Source organism: Phaeodactylum tricornutum, chromosome 10 (assembly GCF_000150955.2).
Source record: "Phaeodactylum tricornutum CCAP 1055/1 chromosome 10, whole genome shotgun sequence".
NCBI lineage: Eukaryota > Bacillariophyta > Bacillariophyceae > Surirellales > Neidiaceae > Phaeodactylum > Phaeodactylum tricornutum.
In genome coordinates, this window is record NC_011678.1 from 932,314 (window position 1) to 952,616 (window position 20,303).

Sequence of the window (20,303 nt, forward strand, 5' to 3'; positions counted from 1 at the left end):
CTTACGATACGATATTCTCGTCACCCTTTCTTTTCTGTTCATCCCTGTGTCCAAAGAGTAGTTCTCGGCTTTCAAAATTCACTCTCGGCTGGACTTGCCCACTATACTTTCGTGTTAGAAAGGCTTCCTTCCTTGGAAAAGTTTTTTTCACGTTGCCTCTTCTTTTTTGCTGTATACTTGCTAATAATGCGGCTGGCTTCATTTGCCGGACTGTCTGCCGGGATTGTTGCCATGCTTAGTGGTGAAAACCCATCCCAGTCCTCAATGTCGACGCGTGCATTGTGTTCACCGAGCAAGTGCTGGGTGGCATCGACGCAATTTTTAAGGACGCATTCGAGGAGGCAGACTTCACCGAGTCGATCCTGTGCGTCGTACAGCTTTACCAACTCTTGAGGTGCTTTCGAAGGTTGCTGCAACAGTATGTTTTCCGGCTTAATACCGACTATCTTTTTCGTGTCCATTATTAGAACTGCTCGTCGTTTTGTGCTGACTACATAGCCTTTGGCAATACCGATCTTGCCGTTCATGCTTTCGTTATGCAGACTGTGCAAGACAACCTTTTGATTGAAAAAATGGCTCGACTGGTTTGCAACAATACACAGGTCAGCAACGTATTGAGTCATGGCTGTCGCCTCTTGGTCCATTCCGTAGTGACACACTGTCTGTTCATATGAAAACAGGGAGAAACGATGGAATGGTTAAAGTGAGATACAGTCTGTCGCCCATGTCTACCCTTTCGATCGCAACACGTACTTTTCCACAAACATCCTTGGCATCTGGGCGGGCGCCGTACTCCAATAAAATCTCCGCAACCTGTCGTTGCTTCTGAGCCAAAGACGTCTTTGGCAATTGCAAACTCTTTCCCATTGACACGATCATGAGCAGCGGAGAAAGCCGCATGGAAGTTTCTCTCTTTTCCAACGCTTGTATGAGTTTCGTTGGAGCGAATCCCAACGGGTCGTCCAATTGTTGCAACATTTCTCGCACTGCATGTACGGCACCCGTTACGCACATTTTTGCAAACGGACTGAGTGGCTCGCAGCCCAGGGCGGCTAGCTGACGAATGTCGCCACCCGTCCGAAAGAGCTCACGATAAAACTGTTTCCCTTGGTGATCCAAGTGAATCGGTGACTGGTCGCCGTCTCCGAACAAGTCTCTGTCGTTAAACCGCACGTCGGTTCCGTGCGACTGCAATCCAGAGCGAATGTAAGCTTTCAAAGCTGACAGGGATATTTGCCCCGTCTCGGATTGATGTCGCAGGATACCCTCGATGTCATCATCATCGCTGTCGGAATCCTCCTCCTCTGTTTGCCTTGGCGTGGCTTGTTCCAGCGTTTCGGCGAGATCTCGGAGCATGCTCCTCAACTTTACAGTGGTTGGGTAGTGCGTGGTGGACACGGAACGTGTGTCCGGGGAAGCGCTAAGGTAAAGTTGGCAGTGACAACAAGGAAAGATGAAAGGAAATGGCTATCCTGCCAGAAAGACATCTCTGGTTTCCAATTCGATGACTTATCGAATTCAAATGTCTCTTATTCTCTGCCATTCACGGTCAGTCAATTTTAAATTCATATTTTCACTGCCAATATCAGACGTTTCATAAGAGGATTTCGGCTTGGTCCTGTCGTGAGTGTTTCAGTTAGTCGGTTCGCGAGGATGCCTTGCTGTTGTGAACTGTGATGGCGTCATCCGCGTGTCCATCTTTTTGGGAAACCATGTCGCAAAGCAAACAAACCTACTTTCGAAGCACACCCAGCAATAGTGGATACGTTTTGAGCCGTCGTTGATTTTTCTACCTAAATCTGTAGCCATGCTTCCAGCGGCAATGGACCGCGACCGTGAGAGCGCTGTTATTGGTAGCTTGCAATCACTGCTTTGAAAATACTGCGTCTTCCCGCACCGTTCGGAGACAAAGACGACGACAAATAACTTCTGAAAAGGTTCTATCCACTGTATATGACATGTCCGCTTCTGCAACTGCCCGGGTAAAAGACCTGAAAGAGGCACTGTCAAAGGAGCTCCCAGTGGATTCTGGTGAGTCTGTCGAACGTGTGCACGATGTACTGCAAGCTCTGGATCGTTGTGAAATGACGCTCGAAATTCTGTCCGACACTATGATCGGCAAAATAGTCTCGCAACTGAAGTCGCACCCGACGCTGAATACTACAGCCAAAGCGCTGGTGAAAAAGTGGAAGCAGGTTGCCAAGCATACATCAGAAACGAATAGCCACTCCAATACTACCCCCGGTAGACCAGCGCTGTCTTCGAGCAGTCTGTCCGTTAGTCCCTCCGTCAATAAACCAGAAAAGCAAACATCTGAGCGTCGAGATAGCAGGGTAAACTCTCCACCCGCAGCTGCAGATTTGGAATGGCAAGGCCTCGCTCCCATGCGACAGAATATTTGCAAAAAGTTTTACGAGCTGCTGCTTTTGGCGAAACCGGCTCTCACCGAGGCGGGTGTCAACACCGACGCCGTAGATCACTTGATTGGTCCCCGAGCGGTAGAAATTGAAGCATCACTAACAGAAAAGTTTAGAGATCGTAAAGGATATACGGACAAGGCTCGATCCCTAGCCTTTAACTTGAAAAAGAATCAATCGCTTTGTCAAGAAGTCATTCTTGGGCAGGTTTCTGCATCGGAGCTCGTCTCCTTTACATCTGAACAACTCGCGTCGGCCGAAACGCGTCAAGCACGAGCGACCGAAGCCAAAAAACTTATTGATTCTAGGCGACTTGATTGGGATCAGGCCAACGAAGATAAGATCAACGAAATGTGCGGTATCAAGGGAGACTTGTTGAACGCGTCGCTCTTTACCTGTGGCCGTTGTAAGTCCGTCAAAACAACAAGTACACAAAAACAAACACGAAGTGCGGATGAACCCATGACAGTTTTCGTTCTCTGCTTAAATTGCGGAAATCGATGGAAGTGTTAAACCATTTACCGATAAAAAAATCCGCGTATATACGAGCAAGGAAGTAAGTTTACTTTATTGCTCCATATCGTGTCACACTTCGAATCCATGCGAAGAGTTTAAATCGTCAGTACATTTGTCGATCGTTGAATTTTCTGACCCTTGCTCGTCTTCAAGGGACTCTTCATCCAAATCAACTATTGTATCCATTATATGCTCAACCATCCCCGGTCCCTAAAACAATCACGAGAAGAAAAACCATTGTCAATAGGTTAGAATAAATTGTTTGATGCTCTGTCATACGCACACACATACACAAAATGCTTACGATTGAATAGTCCCAGGCCTCAGAATCCAATTCATCGTGAGAATGGTCTTCATTTTCCATGTCGTCGGAAGCATCGTTTTCGTTAGAACTTTCGGCAGACGAAGGGTCGGAATGTGTATCGTCGAGTGCAATATTGTACACTTTGTTTTCTACTTTCCCCTCGTCACGATTGCGGCCAAAGTAGCAAACTATTAAAGCAATTAATGCCCCAGAGGCCAAGGCAATCCCAATCATGACTCCCGACAAAACATACAGCAACGTTCGATTTCCATCATTGTTCTCAAGCTTTCGAACAAACGACGTTCCGTCCGCGCTGTCAAATGTCTCAAGTGGGGTCAAAGCCGGTCGAATTTGAAACAATTCCATCTTTTTCCAGCAAATGGAGAGTCCGGGGATAGGAAATCCTACGGTATGTAAGGCACCGTGTCAATACTTCTTAAGAGAAGCTGTCGCTTCCATTCTCTTGAGCCGCCGAGACCATAACCTAGTCGTGCCCAAATCCATTTCTTTTTTCTCAGGAACTAGCATTCGACAGAGCTGAAAGGATGTGAGTGCGAGAGAATGTCAACGCATACCCTTGAGAATATCAAATTTTATCGATGCCATCAAAAACCGTTATTATGATTATAGGCCTATTCAAAAGAACGAAAACCCCGGAGAAGAAAAAAAGACTCCGGGATCCTGCTTTCATGTGTACACATATATATTTTTTCGACAACAATTACGAGGAGTCTTCTTCCACCACAAAATCTTCCTCCACCATTTCCGACTTCTTGAGATCCTCGTCACTGCTGGACGCGGAGTCTTGCTGTCCTTTGGCAGCATCCTTGAACCAGTCATCGAACGCGTGTGCCGATTCATCGTCGACTTCTTCTTGAATAGTTTCGTCGAAGCGCTTGGCAAGTTCAATGATGCTGAATGTTCCAGCGAGCATCATATACGCAACAAAGAACATCCATTGCTCCGCTTGGTCCCAGCAAGAAGGAGTGGCGACAACGCCGCTGCTATCCGCAGGTCCGCTGCAGTATTCCCAGTGTGGTTCCGAAAAGAATTCGAATCCAGCTTCCGGCATGTGAATAATTCCAAACACAGAGAACGCGGCTCCAACGAGGGCCCAAATCAGAGCCTTGGTCCACTTGCGATCGATTACCATGACAATCATCGAAGTCCAAACCATGGAAACCAAAAGAGCTCCTCGCTTCCACGCCAAAACTCCAATCCAACCACTTCCACCAGGGAAACCTGTATTGTAAGAGCCTCCATCAGCAGCTGTGCCCTCCAAGGGAGAGCGGTTGGAAATGTTCACTACCCAATCGTATATTGACGGGAATAAACCAACTATGTAAGCAGCATAATGCCGAGAAGGAATAAAGTTCAACGCTTCTTCGTTAATCATGATACCAACGAACAGAATGATGGGTCCGATCGTGGCACGATTTACAAAACTCTGGATCAGGGCAAGAACTCCGATCAAGGACATGACCCTGAAAAGGGATAAAGCGAAATATTTAGAATCTCAAGGATGTGGTTCGCGAAGCCAAGAGCGAAAAAGCCACTTACATGTACAAAATCCCGTTAGCCAAGGAGTACCCAACCTGGGCTCCAGAGCGCTTGTAAGCTGGGTGTCCAATATAAATCACGGCTCCAAAAGGGTTGCCAAAAAAGGCTCCAATCATTGTTCCAATTCCATCCGAAATCATAGTTTCGTGTACGGGAAAGGGATCACCCGCTTCCTTGGCACTGACCAGACACATGAGGGTGCTTGACGACGCGCTAATTCCGATCGGAATAACGATACCGAGGTAATCAACGACTTCACCAAAGTCTTCAAAAAGCTCGGTTCCAGTCCACTTGAGACCCCACCATTTGACGAGATCGGAAGCCTCGCGTACATCCTCTTTTTTGTTGAGCCCGGTTGCCCAGCCCAAAACCACTCCCACCAAGATAACCATGACGGCTTCTGGGATGCGCCACGGACCCACGCCGACCTTGATTCCGGCGTACCATCCCAGAAAGACCCACATGATGGTACTGTATCCCACCAAGGGTGCGGAGATGGTACCGGTAAGCTGCTCGAGCCCCAAAAACGCAATCCCAATCCCCGCAATGGGAACCAGCAGGGCAGCGGGAGGGACGATTTTGAGAATGAGACGCCCAAAACAGCCCAAAAAGACCCCAATGAGACCTGTAATAAAGTTTGCGGCCAAGGCCACCTTGTAGGCCAACAGAAATGCTTCGTCGTTGTTTCCAGCGGCAAAATCGGCTTTGATGAAATAAACCGTGTACATGATGTTGAAGACAAAGGAAAAGGCGGCAGGAGTGTTGATGCCGTAGGGTTGAGCTGTAAAGATCAAACAAAAGAACCAGCAGAGAAATTAGGGGGCGTGTCTAAGAGAAAAGTTGGTCGACTCCAAGAAGGAGGTACTGCTGTAGAAGCAGCGGTGGCGCGCGAAGCATCGCGTGTTAATACACAGTAAACTTACCCGTGTACTGTCTTCCGAATTTATTTGTCAGCCGAATGGCTTGCCAGGAATAGTAGACGTTGCCGACCAAGAGACTGATTCCCACGCCGGGAACAATCTTGCCAAAAACGGTTTCGTTGATAACTCCCCGACTAACGCCAAAGTTTTCCATATCCTGCACAGCAATCAACACACCGAGCAAGGTTCCTAGGTTATCGAAGAACAGCTGACACCACGCTCCCATATCGGCGCCATTCATGGAAAGCCCTTTGTAAAAGCCGTGAAGTTCCTGTTGAGAGACAAGGATGCAGCAGTGAAGAACGAACGAACGAACGGTAAGAAACAATCCATCGGCATTATGTACGTGCACCATCACGCAATCTCAATGTCAATGTCAACCAGTGGTATCGCGCTTGCTTCTTCCGACAGAGGTAGAGGACACGCGCAACTGGACACGATTGCCTCTGCAACTACCAACGATCTGTCAAAAACAACCAAGTTCCGACCTTTCGATGCCAATTCTGCCACGAATACGTACATGTTGCACTCGTCCAAAACCAGAAGGAGCCGGTGCCATGGCGGCATCGTCTTGACCAGGCATAGTTTGGAAATTTGCTGACTGTAAGAGACAATCTGTTTCACTACCTTGCCTTGCCTTTGCTCGACACTGACACCCGACGAGAATAACTCGACTGGGGGAGGAATTATCTATGGGAAAATCTCGCTGGCCGCGAAAGTGTCCCGAGGGCTCCGCACATCGGATCGTATATGCAAAACAGTACCGTACCGGTCGATCGTAGAAATGCAACGCGATGGAACGAAACACCTCTGCGACGAGGAGATGAACTTCCTTCGTTTGGTAAGATCGTTTCCCTTGGAAAAGCACGTGTCCAATATACTTCCCGATAAATTTCGGGAAGCATAAAACCATACTGGTACGGCATTCGGAAGGACTCGAGTCCATTTCTGATTCTATTCGGATACCGGTTGCCCAGGCAGAGTTCGAGGAGAGCCATTTACTTATTTGTAGGCAAAACAAATAGTGTTAAATGAAATAATGGGTGCGTCTACTTCCCAAGGATAGAAGGAAGAATAGAAATCAAGGGACTGCTGGATCGTCGATCCTGTTCCTCTGCGTTGACTCGATTATTCGCTGACACTCTCGCTGGAACTAGTAATCTGGTAGTGACACCTTGGATTCAAAATGGAAAACCTAGTGACCCTAGGTCAAAAAGCAAATCAATCGAACTGTTTTGATAGCGAAAGTTTTCCGTTACAGCACAGCAAGGCGCTTGTGACAGTAAGTTCGCAATAAATTACACTTATAGGTTACCTTGAAGAGGGACAGCGTCAGCCTTCCTCTTGTCAATGGCCTATCTCACAACGTGACGTCGTATCAGTTTGTCGTGGTGCACAAACACCTCCCGTTTCTTTGTGCCGGGGAAGATTCCGCATGCTATGATCTAGTGCATCACAGTCAATACAGCTTGATTGAGATCCAACCGATACTCGGTATCTCGAAATACAGAATGTAGCTCCTCGGCGGAGAAAGAGTAATTGATGCGCGCGGTGTCGGCATCCACACCCAAGCGGGCCAATCTTTCGCACGCGAACGGTGGTCCATTCGCACGCCATACGTCTCGCGATGGCCGGTCGGCCTCGGCCGCTCGTACCGCGGATCGAATACCATCCCAGTACCGTCGTTGCGCAGCCAGCGTCCGAGACGAAGCTTCGCATTCCTCAACAGTGTTGTTGCTGCCGATACTACTCGAACTATCAGTCGGTGTATAGTCGCACCCCGTGACTCGGTCAGCGTCGTTCACTTTGGCCCAGAGTGCCAAGGACGCGGGAAAATTTGTGATTGCGGTTCCGTCTGGTAGGTGACGCATCGGTGGACTAGGAAGAAATGATTCGTGGTACCAAGTGGCCACCACAATAGGAAAACTAACGTGGGTAGTATTTCTTTTTCCTTGTTTCTGAATCTGTGATTGTGCTAGTACTTTGACGGCTTTGTCCGTTTCCGCCACGGTCAAATCAACCAACCCAGTGTCCGGAGTAATCGACAAGAAACGAGGTTCGTTGTTGAGAACGGCCAAGACTTGACGGCTGTCTACAGCGTATATCCAGTACTGATTGGCGTGCTCATGGCATCCTGAGACGACCACAACCGAGTTGATGAGCGGCTGTCCCGGTTCAGAAGTATACTGACGCCAACCATCCTGCATGACATCCAAATAGGCTTTCGTCCCTCTGACGAGGGCTCGTCCGACAAAGACAGCTCGCACTTCATCGTCTTGGCCACTGTGATAGTCGAGCTTGACGTGATCCGGAAATCCATCCTGCAGACCACCCGAGACTCCGATGAACACGTAGTCCTCGGCGAATGCCGCCTTGCCCATTACGAGCAATACGGAGATCAGAAGGCGTACTATACTCGTACTCGGCATTTTGTATCACCCGATTCCTCCGCAGTTTACGCTCACTATGTATGATTTGTGCGTAGCTCACTCACAGTCAATTTGTCATATGAACTCGTTGTCCTTCTTGGCTAGGTTCCTGCAGTGGGAGACCAAGGGGATCCCCGAAACGGTCAACTGACAGCCAGTTGTGTTCGACAGTCTCACCTTGATTCCAAACGACCACCCGACTCGATGACAACAAATCCGGGCTTTTTCGAATGCGCCTATATCCCGAGGGCAAGGTAAGTTCCGTCCGCTACCCCTCTCCTGTTGGATCACGGATGTGGAGGGAGGGCACGGCGCCACCATGAATGTGCCACGTCAGAGATGATGTCACAATGGGGATCTATGTCATCTTGGCGTACTTTCAGGGCCAGAAATCTCTTTCTCCGAAGCCGTAACAAAGAACGCTTTTCATTAATTGTAGAAGAACGACACGGATCGGTTTGCCTTTGGGTTATAGTTCCTACCCGTACCTTCTTCCTCTGGCCTCTTTCTGTCGCAATTTCAAGTTCCCAGATCCCGATCCCGATATCGGACACGCACAGGAATTTCTTCGCGGGAGGAACTGGCCGAGCCCGACGAAAAGTGCGCTCTCCCCTCCTCGACCGGCCTTTGCCTCTTCTTTCCACCGGAAATTGGCCTTTTCCTACGTCTTCGACCTTGCAGAATCCTTCCTTTGAATTATTTCGAACTAGGTAGCTAGCGAGTCAGTCATGGTCCAGATAGCACTGTCCATGCAGCCGCACGTCGGCGAGATAGAGCTGGACTCGGCGGCTTTGATCATAATTGACATGCAGGTAAGCAGCACGAGGGCCCGACGTAATAACGCTATGTACACGGTCGGTCTATAAAGCGTGAATGGATAAACTCTAGCTTATCCAACGTATTCTTTCTAACCTTTTTCATGGAACAGCGCGACTTTTTGGAACCCCAGGGATTTGGTGAGCTCCTTGGGAATGACGTTTCCAAGTTGCAAAGAGCGATTGATCCGTGCCAAAAAGTTCTCCAAGCCGCACGAAAAGCAAATCTTACAGTTCTTCACACTCGAGAAGGACACCGAGCAGACATGCTAGATGTCCACGGTCACAAACTACAGCGGTTGGGCTGTGCCTCCCAAGTGATTGGTACTCAAGGACCCAACGGACGAATCCTCATCCGAGGAGAAATGGGACACGACATTATTCCTGCTCTCTATCCAGTGGACGGCGAAGCGGTGATTGACAAACCGGGAAAAGGTTCCTTTTACGGTACAGATTTGGAAGTTATTCTGGCGGCGCGCAACATCCGAACTCTCTTTGTGTGTGGTGTTACCACCGAGGTATGCGTGCACACAACCGTTCGCGAGGCCAATGATCGCGGTATACACTGCGTTGTGGTTTCTGATGCGTGCGCTTCCTTCTTTGACGACTTTCATCGTGTCGCCTTGGAAATGGTTGTCGCACAGGGAGGAATATTCGGCAGCACGGTGGAGTCCAAGGAACTAGTTGGAGCATTCGAAAGACTCACAAAGTAACGGAAAAGGCAACGAATGCAAGCATCGCCGCAAGAATGTTTGCTGCTTCGGTATTTCGCACATATTGTGTGTTTATACGTGTGAAGTGCTGCAGCTCGGATTTTATGAGCAACCGGTTTTTAAACCACATTCTACCATACACTAACACAGTAAAGAGAAATCACCAATGGGTCTACTTTTGCCTCCATGAATCTGACGTAAACATCTTAACTGTCAGACCAATGCTCGTCTACATAATTGCTGGCATCACCTTACTGCGTTTCGATTCCGAGATTTCTGCGAACATTATGAGCAGCTGCAACCATGTGCTTCAAGGCCAAGATCGTCTCTGGCCACCCTCGCGTCTTTAAACCACAATCGGGGTTGACGACGGTGTGCTCGACGTCAAGAACCTTCAAAAAACTGCTGAGTTTTTCGTACATGATGTCGATTGGTGGGACAACAGGTGAATGAATGTCGTACAAGCCAGGGCCAAAACCTTTTTCGTATCCGACGCGCTGAAAGGCTTCTAAGGTCGCGTTGTCACTGCGTGCGTTCTCGATTGAGTTTACGTCCGTGTCGAGCCTATCAATTGCTTCCATACAGTCGTTAAACTCACAGTAACACATGTGAGTGTGAATCTGTGTCTCGCTCGCAGCAACCGCAGTTGCCAGGCGAAAGGCGTCAACAGACCACGTCAAATACTCTTCCTTTTGGGCGGTTCGGAGTGGCATTCCCTCACGAAGAGCAGGCTCGTCCACCTGAATGACCTTGCAGCCAGCACTTTCCAGATCAGCTACTTCATCCCGAATAGCAAGAGCAAGTTGGTACGCTTGCTCTTTGCGAGACACGTCGACACGAGGGAAAGACCAATTCAGAATAGTAATTGGACCAGTCAGCATGCCTTTCACCGGTTTTGACGTTAAATCCTGGGCAACCTTGAACTCGCGCACTGTCATCGCCTTAGGTCGCTGAATATCTGACCAGATAATAGGAGGACGGACGCAACGAGAGCCGAATGACTGGACCCACCCATGTTCCGAAAAGAGAATTCCCTCCATTTGTTGACCAAAGAACTCAACCATGTCCGTCCGTTCAGGCTCACCATGCACCAAGATATCTATGCCGATAGCTTCCTGGATACCAATACAGTAAGCAATGTGCTGGTCCATGGCCCTCTCGTACGCCTCGTTGGTCAGCCTACCCTTTTTCCATTCCCATCGAAGTCGCCGGATTTCGCTGGTTTGTGGGAAGGATCCAATAGTGGTCGTGGGTAGGAGTGGTACGCCGACCAATTGCTTCGGACGGCGTTGCTTGTACGGCTCGGGACGGCGAAAATCAGTCTCTTTCAAGTGCTTGATTCGTTCCTTCGTCAAAGTAGAGCCCGTATGGGCAGAGTGGAAGGTGGTCCAAGCTGCCGTATGCGTATCGAGTGCTGACTTCTCACCCGATATTGCCTGCGCTAGAAGCACCAGTTCGTCTAACTTTTGCTTTGCAAAGGAGAGAACCTGAGCTGCCGGGTGGTTGTCCAATTGCATTTCACGATCCAAGTCCCAAGGAGTGTATTGTAAAGATGTAGAAGGTTGTACACGAAACTCAATCCCTAGAGACTTCAGCTTGTCGGTGAGCGGAAGGACTTTACCGGGGTCGACCTTCCAAACATTGCGAGCGTCAACGAGGCCCGCGCCAAGCATCTTAGAGGAGGGAAATCCTCGCTTTTCGATCAATCCAAGTGTATTTCCACGGGTGAAGTCCATCGAAAGGATGTTAAGTCCGTTCGACTCCGAGATAAGCCAATCATAATTAGCTTTCCCTACATCGTCCATAGCGGTAACGAAATTAATCTTCGGGCCTTTCGGCAGGATGGCTGGATAAACGGTCTTCAAAGAGGCGATAAGCCCAACTTCTTCGAGGACGATTGCAGGTTCATGAATCTGAATTTCTTTCACTCCCAGATCGGCAACCTTCTGCAGAAGAGTTTTGTACACAGGAATCAACAAAGCAATCAACTCATGCGTGGTCAGAGCGTCGTCGACGATGCGCGCAAAAAAGCAGATGGAAACGGGTCCCAACACAACAGGTATGGCGCATTCAGCTCCGAGAACCCCGACGCCTCGCTCAACACTGGAAATGAAGGAGGAAAAGTCAGGCGCAATCTTAGATGACTTGTCGAACTCAGGAACCATGTAGTGGTAGTTGCTCGTGATCCATTTTTTCATGCCTATTCACATTAGCACAACATGGAAAAGAAAGAGGCTTGTTAGGAGGATTCTCGTGTCGAATGGATAATATGAGGCGAATCAAGAAAGAGCATCTTACTTAGAGCTTCGGCACCGTCAACACCTCGAGCCATGGAAAACATACGCGTCGTCCCAGCCGCCAAATTCTCGAAGCGATGAGGCACTATTCCCAGCGACTCAATCCAAAACAAAACACAATCGTAGAGGTACATATCACCCACTGTGATCAGGTCGATACCGGCTTCCTTCTGAAGCTTCCAACCCATAGTCTCAACATCTTCGCTAACCTTGATAAGATCCACTTCACTCAGCGATCCTTTCCAATGCTTTTCCAGAGCAAACTTGAGCTCGCGATTCGGCCCCATCCGAGGGAATCCAAGCGTAGCGGTGGTTGTGATTTTCATTGTTGATCGAGATAGCTTTTTGGAAGTTTGACGGCTGGCATAAAGCTCTATCAAAATTTATGGACGTGTCACAAAAGATCTGCTGCAATTTTGCATTACAGTTCATTCACTGGTCTATGAAGAACGTGCTTTGAACTGATATTGAGCTCCCCGAAATGACACCTATAAAAACGACAGCGTCAGGGAGCAGCTCTAGTAGAGTGCATTCGAGATCGTGCGTGCCTCAGCCCTCTGAAACTACATTTCTGTAGAACGTGCTTTGTGATATCCTTGGACGGCAGCGGCCAGGTGGATGGCCCAATGAACCCGTACACCGCAAAAAGGCTAGTATGCATGTGCTTCATTCAGCAAACGGAAGTGGCTCTTGAAACAACCTTAGCGAAGAACGTGATTTGAACATGTTCTCTTTTTCCAATTGGCGTCATGCGTAAAACACGACTAACCGTATTTTTCCATTCCGGAGATATCGGGAAGCACGTGTTTTGCCGTTCCGATGGCGCGAATTTTACATTTCTCAGTCACTGTGACCTCGGACAAAATGTTTATCCAGTAAGTCCTGGGTCTGTCCCGGCGAAGGCCCATTAAACTTCGTGTCGTTTTCGAATTAGATAGCTAAGACCCTTACTCAAAGAGATCGACAAGGGTGCTATCGGTCAATGCACTCAGTTATTCGGAGTAATTCGGTCTCTAGCTCAACAGCTTTGCAGGGAAATGGCTTCATTATGAAATAATTCGCGCCGGCTCCAGTAAAAGCTTGCTGTAGGTCGTTCGCGGATAGCCCGCAGACGATGGAGTTTACTCGTCGCGAACGGAGTTCTCGAACTGTCTCAGTTCCAGTTAGCTGCCGATCGGTACTAGTCATGTATTGATCCATAAAGATTAGATCAAACGACTCACCGCAAGTAATCAGCTGGAGGACGGTCTCGCCACTAGCAGCTTCTCGGATTGACCAATCTGGAGCTATTTTGCTAATAGATCGAGACGCAAGTTTTCGAAGGATCCTCTCGTCATCAACGATCAGCACCGAAAGTTTCGCAGGGAGTGTCCGCGTCTTCTCGATCCTTTTGTCATTGCATTCATCCGCCGAGGCACACAAAGTTTCCAATTCTGGATTGTCCGAACCTGAACTTTCAATAGGAGGTTTGCGTAGATTGATGACAATCCGGGTACCATCCCCCCCAGCATGTCCACTGATGTAAGATTCGTCCAGAAATATTGATCCACCCATCAAATCAACGAGTTCCTTGCAAAGATTTAGACCAATCCCAGTTCCTTGACTCAAAGAATCCAAGCTCTCCTGGAAGCGGCAGAAAAGGTCTTTCCGCTTACCCATTGGAATCGACGGCCCAGAGTCTTCAACATAGATGCAAACATCATCACCAACGCATGTAGCTCGAAGTCGTACAAACCCTTGACCGACAAACTTTGCAGCGTTGCGGCCCAAATTTAAGACCACTTGCTGTAGTCGAAGTCTGTCTGCGCACACAACTAAATTCTCGTCGCAGGCAAGAAGCACTTGAAAATTGTCACTGAAACGCTGCACCAAATCCGGCCGATCACAGACACCAGTGACATTTCGATGAGTGAAAGACGAGTCGACGAACGGCAAAGAATTGTTTTCGAACGCTGGTCCGATCTCTTCGGGCAAAGTTTGAAAGATTTCAAGCTGATTGACAAACTGAGCCATAGAGAAAAGAGGTAGAATCGCTTGATGGAGCTGATCGGAGAACCACTGCCCTTTTTCAGCTGCAGCGCGCAACACTTCGCTGCGAATGTCTTCTTCTTCTGAACGGGCCAGCATGAAGGTCAGAGCAAAGCCGCATGCGCACAACGAGAGGAATACAATAGTGGGAACTACCAAAGTTGCTGGACTTCTCGAGATCAGATGGATATGATGCTGCGCCCATTTCTTGGTCAGAATCCAACATCCTAAGAACGGTATCCGCGTAGATGTCCCAGAGCGTCTTACTGGGCTTGTTTCCGGACACACCTCTTTGCCGTTTTCGGTGGGTTGTGTGGTACGAGTTAAAAAAGTGGACGTTCCAATCTTGCCACAGGATGAAGTCACCGACGAGGATAATTCCGACAATGGAAGATCGCGTTGCAGTTTCATTCGTCAAGGCCAATGTGTGCACAAAGATGGACAAGGGTTTCTCTAACTGACTGGTCTATTGGATTCAAAAAGGCTCTTTCTCTTCGAGTGGGAGTGGAACAGGCCTACTTGTCGTATGTCAACAGTTGCGTGCATGACAAGGCTTGGGACAGAAGTCAACTTCCTCGGTTTTGCCCATTTGTTTTGCTTTGTCCTGTTGTTGGTCACGAAGACGCGAGTTGGCAGGTTGGCAGATGTCATCCCAAGCCCTTACCTTTCCCAGTGAATTTCTCTTTGCTGGCACATATTAGTTCCATTCGATCGTTTTGTTCCGCTTGGACGTAGGATTCCTGTGCGGTAGGATTACTTTTGACACTTTCATCAAAGTTAATTAACTGTGAGTTTACATTATTACGTTCAATCGAAGTCCGTCCGAAAAATTATACATATAAATAGATTTTTCGAAACGCAAGAATGGCATTTGTCTTTTATGTTTTTGTTACAATTAATGTAACTGTAAGCCTATATCTTCAAATGGAAGCTCACCAGCCGCATTTCGACAATAACCCCAGGTCGGTGTCGTATTATTCGTGTTCGACCGCAACAGAAGTAAAATCACAGTCAACAAACAAACAAACAGTGAAAGCGAAGAAAAACAAAGAACGGAATACAACTATGCATTGATCGGTTATGTCTTATTCATCCAAACATACGTTGTTTTCTGACGTTCACGGTACGTGACTGCTTCACAAGCTGTAGTCATTCCTTGTATGACAAGTGAATGTGTTCGAGTGCTGGAACGCTGGGTAAACACTTGTTGCATGCTGTCGGAAAAAAATCAATCAGTCCCGGGAGACTGTCTGACAATATACTCGTCTGTCCATCTTTCGTCAATGCGAGGAAGAATCACGGTCAACCCTTTTCCATCGCGGCTTACATAGCGAAGTAGCTCAAACCATCAACACCATCAACGGAATAACAGAAAAAGCACTTCGTCTAGCCAATAATCTCCTGTGACGCTCTGATTGTTGTTCATTGGATTCTCGATATCAGTCAGCTCTGAAGCTGTTCGCAAACGAGTGCAATGGATCCGCTTCGAATCGCAACCAGCCTGTTGGTCCTAACGACGGTCAGCTGGAGAACGACGATGGCCTTTCGGCCGATGTCATTCGCTTGTGGTTGGCCACTGCAGTCCACAAAGTCCGCGCTTTGCATGGTGCAAAACAGGGGTTTGGAGATCCGCAGAGAAGGAGCCACGCCAACCGGTGAGGAATGGCAGAGAATTTCGTTGGAGTCTTCTGGTAGTCGATTGCCATTTTGTCGTCCAAAGATACTGCTTTTTTGACTTGCTTTCTCACTTCGTTGAACATTTTGTTACAGAGGGGGGAATGACGCTGTACTTAAAAGCTGCCGCGGATGGCACACTTGTTGGCGACTGCCCTTTTGCCCATTTCGTCCGTTTAGTTCTGGAGGAAAAGGGTCTACAATACGAACTTAAACCTTGTACTGAAGATACCAAACCTGCCTGGCTGACAGAGTACTACGAGGGCAAACTGCCAGCCCTTCGACATCGAAAGGAATGCTATGTGGAATCGGATGTGATTGCTGACTATCTCGACTTCTTCTTTCCGGATCCTTCGCTCAAGGGTGGCAAAAAAGAAATGGACGAAGCCGAAGATGCAATTTCTGGATTTTTCCCTTCCGTGGCAAAGTATTTAAAGCACATCCCGGATGGAGATGACGAAGACCAGGAAATGAAATGTTCTCTTGAGTCCGTCTTATTGAGGCTAGAGGAACATCTGCAATTGGAAAACCGAACGGGGCCATACCTCGTTGGAAACGGCGAAAAGCTGACCTTGCTCGACTGCAGCTTGTCACCCAAATTGTATCATTTGCGAACGGGTATTGAAGCGTTCAAGGACAATGCTATTGACCTCGCCCAGAAATTTCCGGCTGTAAACGAATACCTGGACTCAATGCTTAAACGAGAGTCCTTCCAAAAAACAGTCTATGACAAGGACGTTATAATTTGGGGGTGGAGCAATACCCGAAAATAAAATTATTATCAGCACCCTCTTATTCTGAATGCCTGCCCTCAAGATTCAGTGTCGTTTGTAGCTTACAGTTTAGGAATATAGGTAGCTGACGTGGGAGAGGCTGTCGCCGCGGTGTATGGAATTGCTGAGTAAAAAGACGGCCCCTTTCCGGCATTGGATTAGCTTTCGCAGCCAGTTAAGTTCTACTGAGAACGGCCATGTTCTTCCGGCAACTGACACATGGAAGGACCCAACCGTGATCGTACGTCGTTGAAGTCAATCCTAGACGTATCAGTTCCCATGACCGGCAAGGGGAATGGAACGATACTTTTGCCGCTAATGTCCGGGTTGATTCCGATCCCTTGGATGTCGTTACCGCTGGGTGTGACGTAGCGGGCTACGGTAAGCACCAGACCCGCGCCATTCTTAAGGCCGTACACCGCTTGAATTAAACCCTTACCGAAGGATTTGTTCCCCATGAGTACCGCGCGACAGTTGTCGTGTAAGGATCCTGCCAAGACTTCGGAAGCAGAAGCGGACATTCCGTCAATCCATACGACCATAGGGACTGTGGGATCAATTGCGAGGCGGCCTGGAGTTGTTCGAAAAGGCAACTCTACGTTGCCACTGTCGACAACGTAGGTAGCAACGCGGTTTTCGATGAACAAACTTGAAATTTCAACCGCTGACTGAAAGGCCCCGCCCGTATTCATACGCAAATCCAAAACGAAGGCATTCGCTCCGTCCGCTTTCAGATCCCGCAGAGCATCCTCCAGTCTGGCTTTGACCAGTGAATTGAACTCGGCTATGCGAATGTATCCAACTTTGGTTCCGTCGGCGCGAGTTTCGGTTATTTTGTAGCGAATGGGATCTTTGATTTCCTGGAAGAGTCGGTCCATGACGACGACACGCTCCGCTTCAATATCGTTGCTTTTGTTTTTCGGCCGGATCGTCATTGCTACTGTTTGTGCATTGGGATTGTCAGATATTTGGTCGATAATGTCAAAGGCGGTACGGCCTTGTGTTGAAACCCCGTTGACAGCCGTGACGTAGTCACCTGTTCGGAGTCCAGCCTTGTCGGCCGCCGAACCGACGATCGGCGGTGCACCGACGATGATTTGTTTGGCCGAGTTCGGCATAAGCGTGACCCCAACCCCAATCAAGTCAAACTTTTGAATCGCGGCGTACTGTTCCGCCGATAAAACGCGACTATACTTGTCGTTGAGGGATTTGACCATTTCGGCAATCAGTTTCATTTCTTGGTCGGGGGTGTTGCTGTTGGCTTTGGATATTTGCATGGTATATTTGGACAGCACGGTGTCCCAATCTTGGCCGTTGAAGGTCCGGTCTATAAAGTAACGATTAACGAGTCCCCAGACTTCATTGAGGACAGATTCGGCTTGCACGCTGTTGTCTTGTGACGTAGTTGCAGCACTCGCATGCGGAAGAAGAAAAGATTGATACGGAGCAGTATCGGACGACGTTGGCAAAGAAGGCGACTGGATTGGAAGCAAAACCAAATTTCCTACCAGCAGTACGGATGCAGCCACGGATTGGAGTCGTCGCCGCCAGATTCGCAGTGCGGTAGGAGAATGCAGCTCACCGTCCGTGTGAGTTTCCATTTCAAACCCCTTGAAAGCAGCGAACCATGGAGTAGGGTCGATCCCTGTGGTGCCCACCAAATTACTGGCAGCTGGCTGTAACGATGCTGTTGACAGCCGCGTCCAAACGGACGTCAATTTAGGAGTCCAGGCGTGGGCTGCATCATTCTCTAGGCAGAAAACGAGCACTACTCCCGTAAAACAAAAAAGACTTGACACTCGTCTCATTGCAAGGAAGCGTCGAAAGACGTGGTATAAGGATCCAGCCAAGCAAGGGTGGGATGTCAACAGATTGGTGCGGCCCGTTTCTTTCTAGTCTAGTTGGATTTCCAGATTGACTTGGGCTTTACGGTTCGATTTTTTGGTTTTCTTTGGGCACTTTCGTTTTGCCGTTGGTGTTCCGTTCGAATGCCGATGCAACTGACTGTGACTGACAAGTGCCGCAAACGGCTCGGTGGGTATCTTTGTGGCGCCTTCCGCGTGGAATTGAACCCCTACTTTAGATAAACCCTATCGTGGAGACGTCGAGATATTTCACTATACAAACAAGCAGAGCGAGGAAGCGGCCCTCGTGAGAGCCCCACATTTTTCCGTCAGGTGCCTCGGCGTCCCGTCAATGTCGCGCGCTCTTCGACAGAACCTGTCGACGGCGGGTACCATTGGTATCTTGGACTGACTGTGAGTGACAAGGAGTGATCTTGTCCCTCTACGGACCTGTCGTTCTACCCATTGGACGATCCGATCCGACGGCGGCCGCTGCTAAGTCCACATCCAACAAAAGCAACGCAAGTCAACAACAGTACAAAACATGGGGCTCCTTACAAAGTCCCCGTTAGCTCTCATCGTTGTTTTGGGAGTCGCGTCTCTTTCCGATGCCTTTGTCCCTCAACACTCTCGGTTTGCCCGACACCCAAGCGTCAAAGATGCCGTCTCGAAAAAAGATTCTTACGACATTACCTTATTACCAGGCGACGGCATTGGTCCGGAAATTACGGAATCCACCAAAAAGGTCCTGACAGCCTTGTGTGAAAAATGTGGATTCGACATGAACCTGAAAGTAGCCTTAATTGGCGGTGCTGCTATTGACGCCGTCAACGACCCCTTTCCACAAGAGTCTCTGGAACAGTGCCAAGCGTCCGATTCAGTACTCTTGGCTTGCATTGGAGGATACAAGTGGGACAGTAATCCGAGAGAATTGCGCCCGGAAAGTGGACTGTTGAAAATGCGCAAAGAAATGGGGCTCTTTGCCAACCTCCGACCAGCAAAGGTTTTGCCCCAGCTGATTGACGCCTCGACCTTGAAGCGCGAAGTGGTAGAAGGCGTCGATGTCATGGTGGTGCGAGAATTGACCGGTGATGTATACTTTGGTACTCCCAAGGGCATCGAGACGATCAATGGTACGTGCACCGCATGTTTTTCGACTACAACCGAATACTAAAAGAGGCAACAGACTAAACATTTTCGGGTCACGATATCTCCTATTCTTTACTCTTGTATTCTCGTATTTTGAACAGGCGAACGAGTGGGATACAACAACATGATCTATTCGGAATCGGAAATCGATCGTATCGCCCGTGTAGCTGGAGATGTCGCCAGCAAGCGCGGAAAAAAGCTGTGCAGCGTAGACAAGGCCAACGTACTAGATGTCAGTCAGCTATGGCGAGAAGTTGTGACGGACGTCATTACCAAAGATTTCCCGGATGTGGAGCTTAGTCACATGTACGTCGATAATGCCGCTATGCAGTTGATTCGATGGCCCAAGCAATTTGATACCATTGTTTGCGGCAACATTTTCGGTGACATTCTATCGGACGAAGCTTCCATGTTGGTCGGTTCCTTGGGTATGCTTCCCTCGGCCTCCATTGGTGAATCCGGGCCGGGAGTGTTTGAACCCTGCCATGGATCTGCTCCCGACATTGCTGGAGAAGACAAGGCTAACCCTCTGGCCATGATTCTGTCCGCCGCCATGATGCTCAAGTACGATTTGGACCGGCCTGATGAAGCGTTGTTGCTCGAGAACGCCGTTGAAGCCGTACTGGATCAGGGACTCCGTACGCCGGACATCAAGCAAGAAGGTGATGGTTGCAAATTGGTGGGTTGCTCCGAGATGGGCGAGGCGGTGGCCAAGATTGTCACGGAATTGGACGTTCCCAATAGCGCCGAAGTGAGTGTGTAAAGTAGCGCAACGCTAATGGTAGTTCTATCTCTCTGGTGGAGGGCGTCCATAGTAACACTACTGGTATATTACGGGTAGTTTGTCAGGCTCTGAGGCAAAGT

At 48.8% G+C, this 20,303-nt stretch overlaps 11 protein-coding genes across 11 annotated transcripts; 4 read left to right on the forward strand and 7 right to left on the reverse strand.

Moving 5' to 3' along the window:
- Nucleotides 1-101: 101 nt before the first annotated feature.
- Nucleotides 102-1,356, reverse strand: PHATRDRAFT_36633 (predicted protein; the record flags this gene model as incomplete). Its single annotated transcript, XM_002181070.1, has 2 exons — nucleotides 102-662; nucleotides 754-1,356. 2 exons carry the CDS (start codon nucleotides 1,354-1,356, stop codon nucleotides 102-104), a joined length of 1,164 nt encoding a protein of 387 aa, XP_002181106.1.
- Nucleotides 1,357-1,958: 602 nt separating this feature from the next.
- PHATRDRAFT_36634 (predicted protein) lies at nucleotides 1,959-2,930 on the forward strand (the record flags this gene model as incomplete). Its single annotated transcript, XM_002180891.1, has 1 exon — nucleotides 1,959-2,930. One exon carries the CDS (start codon nucleotides 1,959-1,961, stop codon nucleotides 2,928-2,930), a length of 972 nt encoding a protein of 323 aa, XP_002180927.1.
- A 72-nt stretch (nucleotides 2,931-3,002) lies between these two features.
- On the reverse strand, nucleotides 3,003-3,603 carry PHATRDRAFT_36635 (predicted protein; the record flags this gene model as incomplete). The annotated part of the gene is made up of 2 exons (XM_002181071.1): nucleotides 3,003-3,143; nucleotides 3,238-3,603. 2 exons carry the CDS (start codon nucleotides 3,601-3,603, stop codon nucleotides 3,003-3,005), a joined length of 507 nt encoding a protein of 168 aa, XP_002181107.1.
- A 697-nt stretch (nucleotides 3,604-4,300) lies between these two features.
- Nucleotides 4,301-5,958, reverse strand: PHATRDRAFT_13078 (predicted protein; the record flags this gene model as incomplete). Its single annotated transcript, XM_002181072.1, has 3 exons — nucleotides 4,301-4,721; nucleotides 4,798-5,578; nucleotides 5,721-5,958. Coding segments are annotated over 3 exons (1,440 nt in total), but the record flags the coding sequence as incomplete, so codon positions are not given.
- A 1,050-nt stretch (nucleotides 5,959-7,008) lies between these two features.
- Nucleotides 7,009-8,362, reverse strand: PHATRDRAFT_46625 (predicted protein). Its single transcript, XM_002181073.1, has one exon. The coding sequence runs from the start codon at nucleotides 8,144-8,146 to the stop codon at nucleotides 7,163-7,165; it is 984 nt and encodes a 327-aa protein (XP_002181109.1). The 5' UTR covers nucleotides 8,147-8,362; the 3' UTR covers nucleotides 7,009-7,162.
- A 512-nt stretch (nucleotides 8,363-8,874) lies between these two features.
- PHATRDRAFT_46626 (predicted protein) lies at nucleotides 8,875-9,848 on the forward strand (the record flags this gene model as incomplete). The annotated part of the gene is made up of 2 exons (XM_002180892.1): nucleotides 8,875-8,958; nucleotides 9,075-9,848. 2 exons carry the CDS (start codon nucleotides 8,875-8,877, stop codon nucleotides 9,672-9,674), a joined length of 684 nt encoding a protein of 227 aa, XP_002180928.1. The 3' UTR covers nucleotides 9,675-9,848.
- On the reverse strand, nucleotides 9,829-12,390 carry PHATRDRAFT_28056 (predicted protein). Its single transcript, XM_002181074.1, has 2 exons — nucleotides 11,973-12,390; nucleotides 9,829-11,874 (listed from the first exon to the last, which is right to left on the reverse strand). Exons 1-2 carry the CDS (start codon nucleotides 12,295-12,297, stop codon nucleotides 9,926-9,928), a joined length of 2,274 nt encoding a protein of 757 aa, XP_002181110.1. The 5' UTR covers nucleotides 12,298-12,390; the 3' UTR covers nucleotides 9,829-9,925.
- Nucleotides 12,391-12,656: 266 nt separating this feature from the next.
- PHATRDRAFT_46628 (predicted protein) lies at nucleotides 12,657-14,410 on the reverse strand (the record flags this gene model as incomplete). The annotated part of the gene is made up of 1 exon (XM_002181075.1): nucleotides 12,657-14,410. The coding sequence occupies one exon, from the start codon at nucleotides 14,408-14,410 to the stop codon at nucleotides 12,944-12,946; it is 1,467 nt and encodes a 488-aa protein (XP_002181111.1). The 3' UTR covers nucleotides 12,657-12,943.
- A 1,126-nt stretch (nucleotides 14,411-15,536) lies between these two features.
- Nucleotides 15,537-16,446, forward strand: PHATRDRAFT_36641 (predicted protein; the record flags this gene model as incomplete). Its single annotated transcript, XM_002180893.1, has 2 exons — nucleotides 15,537-15,654; nucleotides 15,770-16,446. The coding sequence occupies 2 exons, from the start codon at nucleotides 15,537-15,539 to the stop codon at nucleotides 16,444-16,446; spliced, it is 795 nt and encodes a 264-aa protein (XP_002180929.1).
- Nucleotides 16,447-16,760: 314 nt separating this feature from the next.
- PHATRDRAFT_3061 (predicted protein) lies at nucleotides 16,761-17,828 on the reverse strand (the record flags this gene model as incomplete). The annotated part of the gene is made up of 1 exon (XM_002181076.1): nucleotides 16,761-17,828. A coding segment is annotated over one exon (1,068 nt), but the record flags the coding sequence as incomplete, so codon positions are not given.
- An 895-nt stretch (nucleotides 17,829-18,723) lies between these two features.
- On the forward strand, nucleotides 18,724-20,232 carry IPMDH (3-isopropylmalate dehydrogenase). The gene is made up of 2 exons (XM_002180894.1): nucleotides 18,724-19,423; nucleotides 19,541-20,232. Exons 1-2 carry the CDS (start codon nucleotides 18,835-18,837, stop codon nucleotides 20,200-20,202), a joined length of 1,251 nt encoding a protein of 416 aa, XP_002180930.1. The 5' UTR covers nucleotides 18,724-18,834; the 3' UTR covers nucleotides 20,203-20,232.
- The last annotated feature ends 71 nt before the right edge of the window (nucleotides 20,233-20,303 follow it).

Bases quoted from the DNA above. Each gene is read 5' to 3' on its own strand.
- PHATRDRAFT_46625 (XM_002181073.1), bottom strand. From the start codon at position 8,146: ATGCCGAGTACGAGTATAGTACGCCTTCTGATCTCCGTATTGCTCGTA.
- PHATRDRAFT_28056 (XM_002181074.1), bottom strand. From the start codon at position 12,297: ATGAAAATCACAACCACCGCTACGCTTGGATTCCCTCGGATGGGGCCG. The intron at 11,875-11,972 runs GTAAGATGCTCT...TAATGTGAATAG, and splicing joins TGACGGTGCCGAAGCTCTAA to GCATGAAAAAATGGATCACG.
- IPMDH (XM_002180894.1), top strand. From the start codon at position 18,835: ATGGGGCTCCTTACAAAGTCCCCGTTAGCTCTCATCGTTGTTTTGGGA. The intron at 19,424-19,540 runs GTACGTGCACCG...TATTTTGAACAG, and splicing joins GGGCATCGAGACGATCAATG to GCGAACGAGTGGGATACAAC.